Source organism: Nerophis ophidion, linkage group LG03 (genome assembly GCF_033978795.1).
Source record: "Nerophis ophidion isolate RoL-2023_Sa linkage group LG03, RoL_Noph_v1.0, whole genome shotgun sequence".
In the NCBI taxonomy this organism is placed as follows: Eukaryota; Metazoa; Chordata; class Actinopteri; order Syngnathiformes; family Syngnathidae; genus Nerophis; species Nerophis ophidion.
This window is the reverse complement of record NC_084613.1, coordinates 53,314,256-53,334,487: the sequence shown is the minus strand read 5'-3', so window position 1 is coordinate 53,334,487 and position 20,232 is coordinate 53,314,256. Positions and strand designations below refer to the sequence as shown.

Genomic DNA, 20,232 nt, shown 5'->3' with positions numbered 1-20,232 from the left:
TCCATCCATTTCTACCGCTTATTCCCTTTGGGGCCGCGGGGGCGCTGGTGCCTATCAGCTACAATCTGGCGTAAGGCGGGGTACACCCTGGACAAGTCGCTACCTCATAGCAGGACCAACACAGATAGACGGACAACATTCACACTCACATTCACACATTAGGGCCAATTTAGTGTTGCCAATCAACCTATTTCAGGTGCATGTCTTTGGAAGTGGGAGGAAGCCGGAGTACCCGGAAGGAACCCACGCAGTCACGGGGAGGACATGCAAACTCCACAAAGAAAGATCCCGAGCCCGGGATTGAACCCATGACTACTCAGGACCTTCGTATTGTGAGGCAGACGCACAAACCCCTCTGCCACCGTGCTGCCCTCACCGAGTCTTATTTCATATTAAACAAGCATAACTACAAAGGTTTTACATGGAGAAAGAAGTAAATGAAACAATATAAAACTGCCTGTCTTCCCAAAACTGATTGGAACAAATAATAGGCTGACCATATTCTGAAATCCCAAAAAGAGGAGACACATGTGCATCTGAGGATGTATCTTACAATCATTTAAATAAAGCCTTTTTTCTCCTCTGTTGACAGCAGTGTTGGCGCTAGGAATTTTCAAAATATGGTCCCATGGACCCCATCAAGTCATAAAAATAGGGTCCCACAGTAAATTTTTGGGGTCCCACCTTTTCGTAAGAGTTTTGAAAACAAATGATAAACATATGCATTGTCTTGTTATATTTCACATTCTATGTAGTGTTTTGGAAAAATGTTGTCATACACATTAATTCATTCATTTAAGAAAAATTATATAAAAAAAGACAAATTTGTATGCATATGTAAATGTATATATATTTACATATGCATACAAATTTGTCGTATAGGCCTTCAAGGTGGAAGAGGGGTTAGTGCGTCGGCCTCACAATAAGAAGGTCCTGCAGTCCTGGGTTCAATCCCAGGCTCGGGATCTTTCTGTGTGGAGTTTGCATGTTCTCCCCGTGAATGCGTGGGTTCCCTCCGGGTACTCCGGCTTCCTCCCACTTCCAAAGACATGCACCTGGGGATAGGTTGATTGGCAACACTAAATTGCCCCTAGTGTGTGAATGTGAGTGTGAATGTTGTCTGTCTATCCGTGTTGGCCCTGCGATGAGGTGGCGACTTGTCCGGGGTGTACGCCGCCTTCCGCCCTATTGTAGCAGAGATAGGCGCCAGCGCCCCCAGCAGCCTCAAATGGGAATAAGCGGTAGAAAATGGATGGATGGATGTAAATGTATTCAGTTACAAACATTCATTCAGTTTCTTCTTTCCTTCATGGATCTAAACTTTACCGCTGCTGGTAGTTTGTTCTATGTTTTTGTAGTTGTATTTATTTCAGTATGAAAGTGTAACAAGTAAAAAAAAGTGTTTTGCTTCGGTCATGAAATTATGATAATGGTGTGCCAGGGCAGACATGCATTTTATATTTACCGTTTAAATCTCTGGAGTCTTCCTCAACTTCAGAGCTATTCCTCATTTCAAAATGTTTTATTTTTTTTTATGTGGTTTTTTTGTTTGTTTGTTTTCTGCCCTTTTTTGTCAAACAAAACTGTTTTTTATGGCAAACACACAAAATCTGCAAAAGTATTTTTCAAAGTGGAATATTTGATGTGATGCAAACGGGGTTGAGTTGGTGGCATGGGGTAGGGTGTAGTGGGTAACTGTAACATTGTTAAAGTTGTTTATACGGCCACCCTTAGTGTGACCTGTATGGCTGTGGACCAAGAATGCCTTTATTAACACTCAATTAACTACCTCTGTCTCTCGCTCTTCTATCTCTGCCCCTCCCTCACGAATGTTGCTGCGTGCGCACATCTTCACAATTTGTTTTGAGTTTAACTTCTCTTAACCCTGTAGGTACATTGAAAATACACGCAACCTTGACACAAAACCCGGACAGTCCCGCAAAAGAGGACATGTCTGGGGAAAAGAGGACGTATGGTCAGTCTACAAATAAGGCATACATTTATCAGAATCGTTACTGTCATTGTAGAGAGCACAAGGGAATGGTATCAAATCATTTTCAGTGCAGTTTGAGTATAAACACGTCCTGAACTGTTAATTTAGCTGCCATGTATACATAAATAAACTTATAAGGATGGTCTACAGCAGGGGTCACCAACGCGGTGCCCGTGGGCACCAGGTAGCCCGTGAGGACCAGATGAGTAGCCCGCTGGCCTGTTCTAAAAATAGCTCAAATGGCAGCACTTACCAGTGAGCTGCCTCTATTTTTTTAAAGTTTACTTATTTACTAGCAATAAATGTATTTACTAGCTTTGTTTGACATTTTTAATTCTAAGAGAGACAAAACTTAAACAGAATTTGAAAATCCGAGAAAATATCTTAAAGACTTGGTCTTCACTTGGGGCTTCACGGTGGCAGAGGGGTTAGTGCGTCTGCCTCACAATACGAAGGTCCTGCAGTCTTGGGTTCAATCCCAAGATCGGGATCTTTCTGTGTGGAGTTTGCATGTTCTCCCCGTGAATGCGTGGGTTCCCTCCGGGTACTCCGGCTTCCTCCCACTTCCAAAGACATGCACCTGGGGATAGGTTGATTGGCAACACTAAATTGGCCCTAGTGTGTGAATGTGAGTGTGAATGTTGTCTGTCTATCTGTGTTGGCCCTGTGATGAGGTGGCGACTTGTCCAGGGCGTACACTGCCTTCCGCCCGATTGTAGCTGAGATAGGCGCCAGCGCCCCCCGCGACCCCAAAAGGGAATAAGCGGTAGAAAATGGATGGATGGATGGATGGATGGGTCTTCACTTGTTCAAATAAATGCATTTATTTTTTTACTTTGCTTTTTATAACTTTCAGACAATTTTAGAGAAAAAAAACAACCTTCATGATTTTAGGATTTTTAAACACATACCTTTTTACCTTTTAAATCCCTTCCTCTTCTTTCCTGACAATTTAAATCAATGTTCAAGTATTTTTTTTTTGTAAAGAATAATAAATACATTTTAATATAATTCATTTTAGCTTCTGTTTTTTTGACAAAGAATATTCATGAAATATTTCTTAACTTATGATTTAAAATTCAAAATTATTCTGGCAAATCTAGAAAATCTGTAGAATCAAATTTAAATCCTATTTCAAAGTGGATTATAACCTATTTAAAACATGTAATCAAAATTATAAAATTAATCTTAATCAGGAAAAATTACTAATGATGTTCCATAAATTCTTTAATTTTTTTAAGATTCGAATTAGCTAGTTTTTCTCTTCATTTTTTTCGGTTGAATTTTGAAATTTAAAGAGTCGAAATTGAAGATAAACTATGTTTCAAAATGTAATTTTCTTTTTTTTTCGTGTTTTCTCTTTTAAACCGTTCAATTAAGTGTTTTTTCATTTATTTTCTACAAAAAACCTTCCGTAAAAGAAAAAAAAATGGACGACGGAATGACAGACAGAAATACCCATTTTTTATATATATATATAGATTTATCAATTAAAGGTACATTAAGCAAATTGGCTATTTCTGGCAATTTATTTAAGTGTGTATCAAACTGGTAGCCCTTCGCATTAATCAGTACCCAAGAAGTAGCTCTTGGTTTCAAAAAGGTTGGTGACCCCTGGTCTACAGTTTGAGTCTGTTCTACAAAACGATGACTTTTATATTTTTCAGAGCACTCGTTTAGGTGAAGTTGTCAATTTGTGTCATTAGATGTCGCTCGAGAGCAGGTAGACTGAAGAGGCGGGGCTTGGGTTTCTTTCCACCAATCAGGGCGCGGGTCAAAGTGGAACGGTCATTTCAATATGGCGGCAAGCAAACGAGTGCTGTATGTAGGTAAGGTTTTTGGTCCGATATGATCAATTACGTGTTATTATTTGTCTTTTCAAAGTTTTATCAATTAAGTGAGCGCATTTGGTCTTTATGGAATATGTCGAAACGTTTGCAATGTAATGAAATCTGGCCAGTTTGAATCAGCCAGCTTGACATGAAGAAAGTGTTTTAAACATTGTGTCTGGAGTTGTGTGAAATAAAAACGTAATTGCAATTGATAAGGAGTCTCGTACACACAAAGTCTGTATTGAATGTTGGCCTTCTGTTCACACTATTAAGTTATTAATAATATTCACTGTGTCTTTTTTCTTAGGTGGGCTGGCAGAAGAAGTGGACGAGAAAGTGTTGCATGCTGCTTTTATTCCGTTTGGGGACATCACAGACATCCAAATACCCCTCGACTATGAGACAGGTACAGTCTATGTGCATAAGTTGTCACAATTGTATGCGGCTTTTGTATTAAAGTTGTACCTTTTGCTCAATGTACAGAAAAGCACAGAGGATTTGCATTTGTTGAATTTGAACTGGCAGAGGTAAGTCGAGAGTACATTGGGTTGAATGCTGTACTGTATTATTTTGTTTTTGCACAGGATTACCGTTAAGATTTTTGATAAATGATAGAGCTATCTGTATTTTTTTATTCGGCTAACGTCGCGTAAATACGACACCGCTGTGGGCAGCTCACTATTCTCTGAAAGGGCTCAAAGAGAAACTTCATTTTTGGGGGGAATTTTGCCCATTATTCACAATCAATATGTGAGATTAGCAAACATGTGTTTCTTTATTTATGCTTTCTAACCTGGGAATAAATGCTAGTAAACGTCAGCTAACAATGGAGCCAATGGGATTCGCTCTATTTTGCCAATAAAGAGCTCTTAAAAACATCTATAAACCTTTGTTTTATATACACGTTGTAAGTATATAGTGTGTAATCTAATAACAGGCCCATTCATAATAACTAGGGATATAATGTATCATCGATATGTTAATAGACCGATTTGTTTTCCTAAGATTTAACTACTTCAAATCTGTGCTCGGCAAGGTGGCCTTCAGTAAGTTAGGTATCGTTCCAACTAGGGCTGGGCAATATGGCCTTTTTTTAATATCGCAATATTTTTAGGCCACATCGCGATTTCCGATATATATCTCGGTATTTTGCCTTAGCCTTGAATTAACACTTGATGCATATAATCACAGCAGTGTGATGATTCTATGTGTCTACATTAAAACATTCTTGTTGATATTGCACTAATATATGCTCATTTTAAATTTTCATGCAGAGAGGGAAATCACAAGTAAGTAAATTTACCAAAACTGTATTTATGAAAGTTATTAGCAGGTGACTTTTCAAACGATGCTACATATTAGCAGTTATGCTACTTATTGTAGCAAGGCTTGTGCCCCACACTTGACAAATTAAAGTTGTCTATTCGACATATTCCCGTTTGAAGCCGAACTACCGCCAGACGATGGACCCCGTGCTGTTTTTCTTGGAAATTAATTATTCCTTCATTTGTTAACAGATTCATACCTTCTTTCTCTCGTATTATCTCTCGCAACACCCCGCTAGCATCACAGCTAACGTTAGCTACGCTGCTATGTCTCTGCTGGGCGAGGGCGTATACATATGTGACGTATGACGTGACAGTATGTGACGTATGTAAGAATGTGCGCTTGCTGTCTGTGAGAAGGACACACAAGAAGGAGTGGTAAGAGCTAGTAGTGTAATGCCAGCAGCTAAAAGCAACTGCGTGAGAACGTATACTCGAACATTACGATATAGTCATTTTCTATATCGCACAGAGACAAACCCGCGATATATCGCCCAGCCCTAGGTCCAACATCGTTTTAAAAGCCAATCAATTGATTTTTTCAATACTAGAAGAACTGCGATGAGGTGGCGACTTGTCCGGGGTGTAGCCCGCCTTCCGCCCTACTGTAGCAGAGATGGGCACCAGCGCCTCCCGCAGCCCCAAACGGAATAAGCAGTAGAAAATGGATGGATGGCAATACTAGGAGAAGAAAAACATTGGATTTAGGTACGGCAGACTTTAAATGAAGTTTAGCACTTTAAATGATAAGCACATTAAACGTTACTCAATAATAATTATTATTATAATGGGTAAGATTTAAATAACGCTTTTCTATCAACTAAACGACGCGTGAGGGAGGCTAAGGACAGCTACAGGAAGAAGCTGGAGCAGAAGCTGCAGCAGAACAACATGAGGGAGGTCTGGGAAGGTGTGAAAACCATCACAGGCCACAAGACAAAGACCAGAGCTGTTGTGGGGACAATAGAGAGGGCCAATGAGATGAATAACTTCTTTAACCGGTTTAACCAGCCCGTGTCCTCTCCGTCCCCCACTTCCCATCACAGCCAACCCCTCCTCTGCTCCCCTCAACGCAACTCCCCCCCAGCCATGGCAGCACCCCCCTCCACCACCTTTACGCAGACATTAGTCATCTCTGCGGACCAGGTCAGAGGTCAACTGAGGAAGCTACAGCCAAGGAAAGCAGCAGGCCCAGACAAGCTGTGCCCCCGACTCCTGAAGACCTGTGCTGCAGAACTGGGTGAACCACTTCAAAGGATCTTCAACCTCAGCCTGCAGCTGGGAAGAGTGCCCACCCTCTGGAAGACGTCATGCATCGTTCTAGTTCCCAAAAAGAACTGCCCCAGTGAGCTGAACGACTACAGACCAGTGGCGCTCACCTCTCATCTAATGAAGACATTGGAGCGGCTATTTCTCAGCCTCCTCAAACCACAGGTGCAACATGCCCAGGACAGCCTGCAGTTTGCGTACCAGGAAGGCGTTGGTGTGGAGGATGCTATCCTTTACCTGCTGCATCGAGCCCACTCACACCTGGATAAGGGAAATGGCACTGTGAGGATCCTGTTCCTGGACTTCTCGAGTGCCTTTAATACCATCTAGCCCCGCCTCCTTCAGGACAAGCTCTGCAAAATGCAAGTGGACCCCTGCCTGGTTGCCTGGATTTCGAACTACCTCACCGACAGGCCACAGTACGTCAGACTGAAGGACATCACGTCCGACACTGTGATCAGCAGCACCGGAGCACCGCAGGGAACGGTGCTGGCCCCTCTTCTCTTCACCCTGTACACCGCTGACTTCTGCTACAACTCAGAGCTGTGTCACATCCAGAAGTACGCGGATGACACAGCCATCGTCGGGTGCATCAGGTAGGCAGAGAGGAGGAGTTTCGGAACCTGGTGAGGGACTTTGTTGTCTGGTGCCACACGAACGTCTTGCAGCTCAATCCGTCAAAGACCAAGGAGCTGGTCATTGACTTTGGGAGGTCGAGTCCACGGTCACAACCTATTGTGAGTTGAGGTACAGACCGTGGACTCATTCAAGTACCTCTGGGTTTGGGTGGACAATAAGCTGAACTGGACTGTTAACACGGACCACCAGTACAAGAAAGGACAGAGCAGGCTGTACTTCCTCAGGAGACTGCACTCCTTCAACATTTGTAGAAAACTCCTGTGGATGTACTACCAGTCTGTGGTTGCCAGTGTTCTGTTCTACATGGTAGTGTGCTGGGGGGGCAGTACATCTAAGAAGGACAGCTCCAGACTTGAGAAACTGATCAGGCGGGCCGGTTCTACAATGGGAATGAAACTGGACACACTGGTGACGGTGGCAGAGAAGAGGACTGTGGACAAACTAGTGAGCATCCTGGATGATGCCAGTCACTCTCTGCATAGCGTTATCAGTAGCCAGAGGAGCCTGTTCAGTGCTAGACTGCTTCATCCCAAGTGCAGGACTAATAGACTCAAGAACTCCTTTGTCCCAAACGCCATTAGACTGTACAACTCCTCTCTGGGACGGGGGACGGGGGACGGGGGGTATTAGAATGACAGGGGATGCAAAACATTAACAGTGCAATACGTTTTCATAACATGGTCACTACTGCCTACTTTGTCTTGTTATATTCTTATTTTACTGTTATATTTGTATTCCCATTGTTTTTATTCTTTTTGTAACATTTCTCTATTTTGTTTCCTTTTAAACCCTCATTTTTTACTTTTTACATTTTTTTTTTTTTTTTTTTTTTTTTTTTTAATTGATCTCAACTCTGTACACTGCTGCTGGAATTTTAATTTTCCTGAAGGAACTCTCCTGAAGGAATCAATAAAGTACTATCTATCTATCTAAATACTCAAAGCGCTGACATTCACACTTCTGTGGTGGTAAGATAAATTTGTAGCAATAGCTGCCCTGGGGTAGACTGACAGAAGCGTGGCTGCCAATTTGCGACCACCAACTCTTATTGATTCAACAGTGTGAATGGCACTGGGGGACAAGGGTGAAGTGCCTTGCCCAAGGGCACAGCGGCCGTGATTTGTATGGTAAGAGATTGCAAATAGTTTTTTTTACATTCGAAATATCTTAATATATCGTATACGGTATATGATAAAACGAACGTCATTAAAAAACGCCAGCAGACACCAAAACGCATCAAATGAATTTCCCTAAATCATCCAGCAGCAACAAAACTATACAATTATATTGCTGTATATATAATATGTCTAACATTGTTTTATTTGTAACAGTCCAGATATGTAGAGTGTTACCGTTGACACACACACGCAGGACGGAGGGTTCTCTGTCCATCGTCTCTTTGCACCGCAAACACCGGTATTTTCTCACAGCCGTGTGCATAACAGTCAGTTTGCAGAAACTTGCTAAATAAAACGCAAAATAGTGCTCGCAAAACAGTGATGAATGTTATTAAATCACATTGCACTGGCTGAAATAATTGCATTTTCTTCTCCTGATGATCAAAATGTATTCTGCATATTAATGAAGACAAGGATGTAAAATTAATCGCACACCTTATTCTGCTCACTTAGCCCACTGTCAAGTTTGCACATGCTTTAGTAGCGGTGGAAAGATCTGGGGGGGCGGTGAGGAAGAAGGGGGCCGTAGGGGGGCGGCTGTCCGAAGTCAGAAGTTCGAACGTTTGTTTGACGATTTGTACACAACACGTGCAGCAGGACGAGTCAGTGGACGACGCATCAGGGTCCGGTTACCACACGCCGCTCTGGCCCAGTCAGATCCGACAGCATAGACTCCATCCCATTAATATTAAGTGTGAGACAATGAAGGTTACTGGTGGAATGTTTATTTACCATTCTATGTTGCTGAAACAGTTAAAACTGCTAAAAAATAAATTGGTTTACTAAATTGGGTTTTATTTGTGAAATACACATTTGTGTTTAACCTTTCTCTTTTCAAATTGCAGCATACCAAATATCAAGAAAGAGGTGTTTGTTTCCATATGTGTCTGTGGGGGGGGGGCGCTAGGAATTCACTGGGGAGCCAAGGGGGCGCCAGCCTGCAAAAGTTTGGGAACCATTGCTTTAGTACATTAAAACCTTTTAGGAAAATACGGTCCATTTTTTCATTGGTCTCATTCTAATACTAACATTGACTAAGTAAATGCGGTTATAAAATTGTGAAATATTTTGGCCAACTATTTAACGGAGACAAATATATATTCTTTCTCCATTTTCCTAATTGAGCCGGTACTCTTCTGGGCTTTTTAAGGACAAAGGTCTCTCAGGTTAGGTAGCCTGGCAAATTTCTGCGCATTGCGCAGTGGTAGAGTGACCGTGCGCAACCCAAGGGTCCCTGTTTCAATCCCCACCTAGTACCAACCTCGTCACGTCCGTTGTGTCTTGAGCAAGACACTTCACCCTTGCTCCTGATGGGTGCTGGTTAACGCCTTGCATGGCAGCTCCCTCCATCAGTGTGAATGTGTGTGTGAATGGGTAAATGTGGAAGTAGTGTCAAAGCGCTTTGAGTACCTTGAAGATAGAAATGTGCTATACAAGTACAACCCATTCATCATTTTTAAAATTTATTTATTTATGCATTTATTTTTGGGGTTTGTGTGTGTTTGGCATTTGCAGTATTTTGCTCTTGCATTTGTTTTGAATTTGAATCTATGCAATTGCAGTATTTTTAATTCACAAAATGTCCGCGTCCGTATGTCCTTTTTAGTTTTTCATTATTTCGGTATCATATTGTGCATAGTGTAACTTGACATTAAAATATTGTTTGTACTTTCTGTAGGATGCAGCAGCAGCTATTGATAACATGGTAAGTTGGACAGTTGTTTGCCTGATATGTTTGAAGACCAAACAGGTCAGCATTCACGCTACTTCCTGTTTTTGTTTTGATGTTTTCTTAATATTCCGCATTTGTCAGAATGAGTCTGAGCTTTTTGGACGAACTGTCCGTGTCAACATTGCCAAGCCAATGAGAATCAAAGAAGGATCTTCTCGACCAGGTGACTGAGGAAACCCTAATTAGAAGTTAGCTTTTCGTGGAATGCAATCCAATGTTCTGATCTTGAATCTTTTTTTGTCTCAGTGTGGTCGGATGATGACTGGCTGAAGAAGTTTTCCGGGAAAACTGCAGAAGAAGCTGAAGGGGAGGCTGCGGGAGAAACCCCCAACACTGCTGCACAAGAGGTATTTGTGTGTTTTGAATTTAACAACATCAGATTGGATTACACTGCACGTACACAATTGTGATTTTGGTACTATTTTGTTGGTTATGCAGGCTGAGCCCCCTGCTAAGAAAGGCAGAGTTAATCCACAGGTCTACCTGGACATCAAGATCGGTAACAAGCCTGCAGGGAGACTTCGCTTCCTCCTACGGGCTGACATCGTTCCCATGACAGCGGGTCTGTACGCTGCTTTGCATCGGGCTTCCACCTGCACATTACTATGGTTACAGTGTGGTACTTCTACACTTGAATGCCCCCAAAGTAGGGTTGTGTACTATAGACAATATACATTTTGTTGACGATAGACCTTTTAATACTTGCTCAAAGAGTAAAGCCAAGTGTTAGATACGCTTAATCGTATTCTGGTACGGCAAAAAAGCCTGTTCCCTTAAGTTACACGCGCCCTCCATGTCATCGCACCCAGCCCCCCATGGCATCGCACCGCGCCCCAGTCTTTGAAAAGGGCTGCCCTAATGCAATTTAGTGTTCTCACTGGCAAGCTAGCGGCTAATAGTCCTCTACAGTGCAAAGCCACTTCTAAGTCAGCAATCCTCGATTACATATCGGCAAAAAACGAGGTTTCTCACAAGTAAGATTAGCACTGGAGGATGAGGAATAGCTAAACGTACTACACTACACACTGTAGTAGGATATGCTGACCTCCAAGCTAGAACTCATGAATGTAAACAGAGGTAGTGGGATCCACACTAATATAGTAGTATGTAAGTATTGTAATAGTGTATGGTCAATATTACCTTATTTTCCAGACTATAACGCGTACCGACTACATTTTAAGGAAATGTTTTTTGCCATATATTAGCCGCACTGGTCTATAAGCGGCAGACATATACATTGCAAAATGAGTTATTTACACAAAAATATTTTGTTAGTTTATTTACATAGCTTAATTGTTTCCAAACAGCGCCAGTAACACGGCAGTAAAACGGCTGATCAAACAATACAGAAGTCATCGACATGGACCCACTAACTGCGGAAGCTAGCTTTCCAAACAGCTCAGTAACTCCCAGTGACGTTTTGGTGAATTTATTGAGGATGTTGTGAAACTGAAACAATACAAAAAGAATGCCATTCTAAGGTAATAATACTAACAGAGACACACAAACGTGTCAGCGTGTTCGCTAATGCTAATGACGCTTGCTTGATTACACTACGATTGCACCTATAAATATACTTGAACACTAGTATAGACATTCCACATGGGACGGTTAAGTAAGTATAAACAGTTTCAGTTATATTGTAAAACCTAAAAACCTGGAGTGATGAATGAAGAGTCCATACGAGTAGAAACGCTCTGGACGGCACTATATATATATATATATATATATATATATATATATATATATATATATATATATATATATATATATATACATATATACATGTATATTTATATATATACATGTGTATATATATATATATATATATATATATATATATACACATGTATATATATATTTATACACATGTATGTATATATATATATACATACGTGTGTGTATATATATATATACATACATGTGTATATATGTATATACTGTATATATGTGTGTGTGTGTATATATGTTTGAATGTATATGTATATATATGTGTGTATATACATATATATATGTGTGTATATATATATACGTATGTATCTGTATTTATGTGTGTGTATATATATATATACATATATATATATAAGTTTGTATATATATATATATATATATATATATATATATATATATATATATGTATATGTATATGTAGGTGTGGGAAAAAATCACAAGACTACTTCATCTCTACAGATCTGTTTCATGAGGGGTTCCCTCAATCATCAGGAGATTTTAATGGAAGCATTCACATACAATGGTTTGTATAGAGCACAGAGTGGGTGGGTACAAGCAGGCGTAGGGTGTGGTGATTGGCTCATGTGTTACCTAGGAGGTGTTTCCGTCTATGGCGGCATGTTGAAATGATTTCACTGCGCTTGTTGAGGGATGATAGATCTGGATGATATATAATAAACAGTTTCTCTTTTAAGCATAGGTTGCATCTTTTATTACCACTGTTGTAAGGTGTGCTGGATGCAAGAATTTGCCATGTTATTGAATATTCAACATTATTGTCTTTGAGGTTCCAAATGTGTTTGCTGAGTTCTGTGGAATTCTGCAAAGTCTGGTTTCTAAAGGAGGCGTTGTGATTATTCCATCTTGTTTTGAACGCTCCTTCGGTTAATCCTACGTACGTGTCAGATGTGTTAATGTCCTTGCGTATTACCTTTGCTTGGTAAACGACTGATGTCTGTAAGCACCTTCCGTTGAGAGGGCAATCAGGTTTCTTGCGACAGTTACATTCATTATTGGTTTCAGAGTCGTTTAGTCTGGGGGTAGGCAGTCCTTTTGCAATTGCTTTGTTGTGGTTTGAAATGATTTGTTGCATGTTATTCATACAGCTGTAGCTCAATTTAATGTTGTTCTTGTTGAATATTTTTCTTAGGGTGTTGCCTTTGGGGAAGTGTTTGTCGATCAGAGTGAGGAACTTGCGGCCGATGTTGGTTGAGACGTCTTTGCTGAATGGCGGATTGTACCAGATGATGTTGTTTCGTTTTCTGCTCTTTTTTGGTTGGTTTCCTGGGGTGGGTTCATAGGTGAGGGTGAAGTTGTATCCGCTTTCATCAAGTGCTTTCTGGTACGGGGGGGTTGCTTGGTCGAATTCAGCTTTGCTGGATGACAGCATCGATAGCCTTTTATTAATTCCGGTAGGTATTCTTTTCGTGGTGGTGGGTGGGTGGTTGCTGTCATGGTGCACGTATTGGAGTGTTGTGTTGGGTTTCGTGAATGGTTGGTAGCTGTTATTTCTCAGGTTGAAAGTGACGTCAAGGAAGTTGACCGTTTGCTTGTTGGCTTCAATCGTGATCCGTAGGCCGTTTTCTTTGAAGATTTGGCATATGCGCTTCTTGGTGTTCTCGCTGCTCCTTGGCGAGGCGCGGCACACTGCCAGTCCATCATCACGGTAAATACCAAGGTTCAGGTTGAGGCTAGCAAGCTGGGAGAGGAGGAAACTCCCAACGAGTTCGCACGTTTCTGCTCCGTCAAAACTCCCCATAGTAACGTCAAATGTTGAATTGTTCTTTTTTTGCCATGGTGTACTGTTGTGGATGAGTATGGAGTTCTTTGCGTGGATGATGATGTTTCTTTCGTTGCCTGTGATTGAGTCGTAGTCCGAGGCGAAGTTTAGTGCTTGGGTCAGTAGGTCTTGCGTGATGGAAGGGTAAAATTCTTCGATGTCGAAGGAGATAAAGTTGTGTTGTTGTTTGTCTTGGATGTTGTTGAACCATTTGATTACTGCTGCTGTATTTCTCCATTGGTTGAGTGGTGTTTTGTCCTTGATTTTTGCGTTGATTCTGTCCAGGATTATTTTGCTGATTTTTCCTATTTCGGATTTAGTTGGGTTTATTAGTCGGCATGTTGGGTTATTTGCGAAGTTGGGTTTGTGGTCCTTCAATGTGATGAAGGCTTCTTTGTTGGCTGTGGCGTCCACCCTGTCCTCAATGTCCAGTTCGGTTGCGATCCGCTTGTTTTCCAGGTGGATGTTCTGTAAAGTGTTGGGTTGCGCTTTTTTGTATGATTTGGTGATGCTTTTGTCCAGTAAAGAGTTATGTTCTGGTATGTCCATTCTGTAGAAGTTTGTGGTTTTATCGGCGGCTATGATGAGGTTGCTTACTTTCTTGATGCGCTCCGTGTCATTTTTCAGCTTGGTGAGGAATGGGTTGCGGGCTGGCTTAAATTTGACTGATTGTATCATTTTGAGCATGTCGTTCTCAAAGTCCTTTAATTCCTTGACTGTGGGTGGGTTCTTGGTAGATTTGAATCCGTAAGTTTCCTTTTGCGTTCCTTTTGTTTCAGGGTGGAGGAAAAAGTGTGCTTTCCACCGCATCCTTCTTAGGAAGTGTTCTGTCTTTTCTATGAGTCTTTGCTTGTAGTCCTTCTGCGCGGGTATGGGAATGTTCTTCGTGGAGTAGTCGATGCTGAACTTTTCCATTTCGGATCGTCGTACAGTGCTCAACAAATGTCAATTTGGAGCACTATTCTCCGGATAATCCAATCAAGACATATATATATATATATATATATAAGTTTGTATATATGTATGTATGTATGAATATATGTGTATATATGTATATATATGTGTGTGTATATATATATATATATGTGTATATATGTATATATATGTGTGTGTATATATATATATATATATATATATATATATATATATATATATATATATATATATATGTGTGTGTGTGTGTATATGTATATACTTTGTGTATGTATATATATATATATATATATATATATATACGTGTGTGTATGTATATATATTTATATATATATATATATATGTGTGTGTTTGTGTATATATTAGGGGTGTAACGGTACACAAAAATTTCGGTTCGGTACGTACCTCGGTTCAGAGGTCACGGTTCGGTTCATTTTCGGTACAGTAAGAAAAAAAAAATATATAAATTTTTTGATTATTTATTTAACAAATTTGCTAAATCTTCCATCAAAAATATTTTTCTTAGTGGAATATTTGATGTGAAGTAATCAGAAACTTGGATAGGTCAATAATTCATAATAACATTGATTTTGATTCAATATTATGTTTTGAGCAATGACCATTTGTAAGAAGAAAAAAAACAGCTTTGTTTAATTAGTCAACGTTGCAACTTTTTCTAAGTTACATTTAGCCTTTAAGCTTTTTTTATTTCACTTTTGTTTATGTTTTTGTTTATTTTAATAGTATTTTTAGAATGTGCCGTGGGCCTTTAAAACATTAACTGTGTGCCGCAAATGGCCTCCGGGGCACACTTTTGACACCCCTGCTATAGATAATAAACAATTAAATCTGATTACCTGTAATCAAAGGGTAAACAGCAGAGCCTGGCGACGCATGCACGTTTATCATAACTCTCTCGCTCTATGTCTCTGCCCCGCCCTCACGAATGTTAACTCTGCGTGCACCACTTATTTTTTTTTAAAACGCTTTAACCCTGAACGTACATTAAAAGAACATGCAACCATAACTTAAAATGCCGGACATTCGAGGCATTTAAGAAACTTCACCTAGACAGCCCCGCCAAACAGGACATAACCCGTGAAAAGAGGAGGTGTGGTCAATCCATCTACCAATCGTTGCTAGCATGCATGTGTTGTTGTTTTTTTGATTGATTGAAACTTTTATTAGTAGATTGCAGTACAGTACATATTCCGTACAACACCCGAATACGTTTTTCAACTTCTTTAAGTCGGGGTCCACGTAAATCAATTCATGGTGCTTCGGTGTGCATTGTTTACACAACGTGCGGCGCGCTACTTAATATGTCCTTGTCGTTCGGTTCACCTCCGAACTGAACCGAAACCCCCGTACCGAAACGGTTCGATACAAATACACGTACCGTTACACCCCTAGTATATATATATATATATATATATATATATATATATATATATATATATATATATATATATATATATATATATATATATATATATATATATATACACACACACACACACCGACACATATATGTGTGGTCGGTAGTAGTGGGTTTCAGTAGGCCTTTAAAGAACTACACTCCAAAAATATGATTTACTTTTTTGAATAACTTGTGGTACAAAAAGAAAAGAAGATTAAACCAAAGAATTTAATTTGTCTCTGTCCTGGCCACTAAGTAAGTATCACTACATTGATTGACAATATTGAAAAAAGGTACAGAACGGAATGTCTACCACAAGGATGGAGGTAAATCTTGATGATTACTCAGTAGCTTAAAACATCACCTGTACGTTAAATAAAGGTTTTACAATGGTAACGGACATCTGAAACAGAAATGTTTTCAAAAAAATATATATGGATGACCAGTTTCCCGGAATAGATTGTGTAAGATTTTCCATTGTATATACTGTACACTAAACATGTTGCGGGTCTTTGTAAAAATGTTATGATCAAATATCTGTGAAAACAAATTGTGATTTTGTCTGTATGAATTGTGAGGACAATAATTGGCACATTGCTCTGAGGGAAAGATTGACTGTGTCATATTTATGTTATTCATTTGCAATTTTACATGACCGCCACATTTGGTAATCAAAACTACAACAAAGATGCATGTTACAATCAAGCAACTTGTGTGTAATAAGTATAATACTTACAGTTTAAACACTTTCTAGGACCAAACATAGTCCTAGACTGGCATGTTCAGTTTAATGGCAAAGACTACTTCCTAGCAACAGCCTATACGCTACTGCCAATGTCTTGGAATTGCAAGTGCATGCAAATATTATGTCTACTATATAATACCGTCGCGGGGGGCGCTGGCGCCTATCTCAGCTACAATCGGGCGGAAGGCGGGGTACACCCTGGACAAGTCGCCACCTCATCGCAGGGCCAACACTGAGATAGGCGCCAGCGCCCCCCGCGACCCCGAAAGGGAATAAGCGGTAGAAAATGGATGGATGGATATAATACCGTATTTCCTTTAATTGCCGCAGGGCATATAGTATGTGCCTGCCTTGAATTACTGCCGGGTCAAACTCGCTTCCCAAAATAATTAGCGCATGCTTAGTATTACCGCCTGGTCAAACTCGTGACGTCACAAGTGACACTTCCCCTGTCATCATTTTCGTAATGGAGGAGGCTGACTTCAATACCGGTAATTCTAAATCGCATAAAGGGAAGAAGATTAAGAGCTATTCAGTAGGATTTAAAGTTCAAGCTTACATCACACTCAATTTTTTACTGCATACCTTTGGTAAGTGCCGGAGTGAGAAGAAGTTTTAAAATAATTAGCGCATGCTTACTTTTACAGCATGCCTTTGGTAAGTGCAGGAGTGAGAAGAGGTTTTAAATTAATTAGCGCCCCGGCGGCAATTCAAGGAAATACGGTACTTGCAAATGAGACTCATATGTATAAGAATTAAAGCTATAACAACTGAACAGCACAGTTATCATGATCAGAAATCGGTTAAAAAAATAAGGTGTTAATTTTAAACAGATTCAAATGTAATAACACATACAGAAGTACCGGAAAGTACCAATTCCCGGGTACCGGCCTTCCTGCTACTAATAATATGTAATTTTCATCAGAATAGAGGCACCACAGCATTTGAGAATCACAGGTCTATACTGTAAAAAAAATGGTCAGGTGAAATAAAGCGGTGTTTTCATTAAATAAGTTGATATTTTTTCTGCAAAATAACACTGCAATGGTTGATTTATTTTACAGAAAATTTCCGCTGCTTGTGCACCCATGAAAAAGGATTTGGCTACAAAGGGAGCAGCTTTCATCGCATCATCCCACAGTTCATGTGCCAAGGAGGGGACTTCACCAACCACAACGGCACTGGCGGAAAGTCCATTTACGGTCGAAAGTTTGATGATGAAAACTTTATCCTCAAACACACGGCTCCAGGTGATTGGCTCCCCTTTAGAATGTGATGTGTACAAGTTGATGTTGATGCTGAACTTAACTTGTTGCAACCACAGGGCAGCTCTCCATGGCTAACTCTGGGTCAAACACCAACGGCTCCCAGTTCTTCATCACCAATGACAAAACAGACTGGCTGGACGGCAAACATGTTGTGTTTGGAGAACTGGTGGAAGGGATGGATGTGCTTCGAGCGATGGAGGTGAGGGCTACATGACTTAAATAATACAAAAAATACTATTAATTGAACACACTTAAGACCAGGGGTCACAAGCGTGGTGGCCGCCGGCACCAGGTAGTCCGTAAGAACCAGATGAGTCGCCCGCTGGCCTGTTCTAAAAATACTTCAAATAGCAGCACTTACCAGTGAGCTGCCTGTATTTTTAAAATTGTATTTATTTACTAGCAAGGTGGTCTCGCTTTTCTTGACATTTTTAATTCTAAGAGAGACAAAACTCAAATAGAATTTGAAAATCCAAGAAAATATTTTAAAGACTTGGTCTTCCCTTGTTTAAATAAATTCTTGTTTTTTTTTTTTTTTACTTGGCTTCTTATAACTTTCAGAAAGACAATTTTAGAGAAAAAATACAACCTTAAAAATGATTTTAGGATTTTAAAACACATATACCTTTTCACCTTTTAAATTCCTTCCTCTTCTTTCCTGACAATTTAAATCAATGTTGAAGTATTTTTTTTTTAATTGTAAAGAATAAGAAATATATTTTGATTTAATTCTTCATTTTAGCTTCTGTTTTTTCGACAAATAATATTTGTGAAATATTTCTTTAAACTTATTAAGATTAAAATTCAAAAAAATTATTCTGGCAAATCTAGAAAATCCGTACACTCAAATTTAAATCTTATTTCAAAGTCTTTTGAATTTCTTTTAAAATTTTTGTTCTGGTAAACCTAGAAGAAATAATGATATGTCTTTGTTAGAAATATAGCTTGGTCCAATTTGTTATATATTCTAACAAAGTGCAGATTGGATTTTAACTTATTTAAAACATGTCATCAAAATTCTAAAGTTAATCTTAATCAGGAAAAATTACTAATGATGTCCATAAATTATTTTATACATTTTTTCAAAAAGATTCGAATTAGCCAGTTTTTCTCTTCCTTTTTTTTGGTTGAATTTTGAATTTTAAAGAGTCGAAATTGAAGATAAACTTCCAGGGACATTGGATCATGCAGATGGGTAATTGAGTTACATTCGTAATCAGATTAATAATAATAGATTAATGTGCTTTAACATATTTATTTTGACAGTCTTAATTATTACAGTTATTGATGTTATTATTGCAATTGCCATTGAAAGTTTAATAGAAGCAGCTCAACATATTACATCATAATTTTCTTTTTCTTCTACCACTTTAATTTTTCAGGCTCAAGGAGCAAAAGATGGCAAGCCAAAGCAGAAAGTGATCATCTCAGACTGTGGAGAACTTGCATAAATGAAATACAACCCTGTGTGTTTTGTATGAATCTTGTATATGTTCAACAACTTTTACTTCACTTTCACCCCAAATCTTTTGCAATGTAAATAATTTAATAAACGCATTTTTTAAATAAACTGCAGCCATTGGACTTGTAGATTGTGATTATAGAGGTGGGATGCGAGCTACTTGCATTAGTGACATACTTTGGTTTCTTTGTCATTGGTACTTAACACACACAAATACACACTACAAATAGTGAATGTGATCCACTCTAAATCAGAGCTCCATTATGGAGCACAGAAATGAATGTGACTTTCCTGAATTTAATTAATGTTAACAACTACATATTTATTTATCTGTTAAACGCACTGTGTAAGTTACATTCTTTATATATGGTGCTGATGACAACTTTTTTTTTTACTCGTTACAAACTTTTCCACCTCTTTGCCTCAAAAATGTTTAATAACAAAGTGTTACACAGCATCCTTTGCATTTTTCAGTCTGTGGCCCTCGATGGAAAATACTTTACTCAAGATAGTGGGTTTTATTTTTTAGAATTGTTTATGTACTAATAAAAAAGTATTACACATTTAGAAAAAACTAACACTCAAGAAACAAAGCTTTTGCACAACTATAAACACATTGTCCACCTCACTTTTTTTGCAAAACAACACACACACACACACACACACACACACACTGTTTCTGTGTAAGATGATCCTCTTTGTTGCCCGACCTCTAAACTAAAACACTAACACACAGACACGTATCACAAAGTCCCTTCTGTGCAATACCAAAACTCTTCCTGAATTTACTGGACTCATGTTTCTCAAACAGTTTGAACAGTAACACTGTGTTATGACTAGTTATTCTAGGAAAATGAAACATGATACTTTATTCAAGTTATTATTTGGCCTATCCCGAGTTTTAGAATCCTTGTACTAGACCGTT

The 20,232-nt window shown here is 39.3% G+C and overlaps 1 protein-coding gene across 3 annotated transcripts; it reads left to right on the top strand.

The window, feature by feature from the left end:
* Positions 1–3,709: 3,709 nt before the first annotated feature.
* Positions 3,710–19,429, top strand: ppie (peptidylprolyl isomerase E (cyclophilin E)). 3 transcript variants are annotated; one of them, XM_061895583.1, is made up of 10 exons: positions 3,710–3,822; positions 4,133–4,231; positions 4,309–4,352; positions 9,915–9,941; positions 10,050–10,131; positions 10,215–10,315; positions 10,407–10,530; positions 17,642–17,827; positions 17,902–18,044; positions 19,228–19,429. In XM_061895583.1, the coding sequence occupies exons 1-10, from the start codon at positions 3,792–3,794 to the stop codon at positions 19,294–19,296; spliced, it is 906 nt and encodes a 301-aa protein (XP_061751567.1). In that variant the 5' UTR covers positions 3,710–3,791; the 3' UTR covers positions 19,297–19,429. The 3 variants fall into 3 exon arrangements, with proteins under 3 accessions (XP_061751567.1, XP_061751568.1, XP_061751569.1); XM_061895584.1 differs by lacking the exon at positions 3,710–3,822 and adding an exon at positions 3,837–4,023; XM_061895585.1 differs by lacking the exon at positions 3,710–3,822 and adding an exon at positions 3,837–4,059.
* The last annotated feature ends 803 nt before the right edge of the window (positions 19,430–20,232 follow it).

Coding starts and splice junctions, on each gene's coding strand:
- ppie (XM_061895583.1), top strand. CDS start 3,792: ATGGCGGCAAGCAAACGAGTGCTGTATGTAG. Junction 4,232..4,308: donor ACCCCTCGACTATGAGACAG/GTACAGTCTATG, acceptor CTCAATGTACAG/AAAAGCACAGAGGATTTGCA. Junction 17,828..17,901: donor CCTCAAACACACGGCTCCAG/GTGATTGGCTCC, acceptor TTGCAACCACAG/GGCAGCTCTCCATGGCTAAC.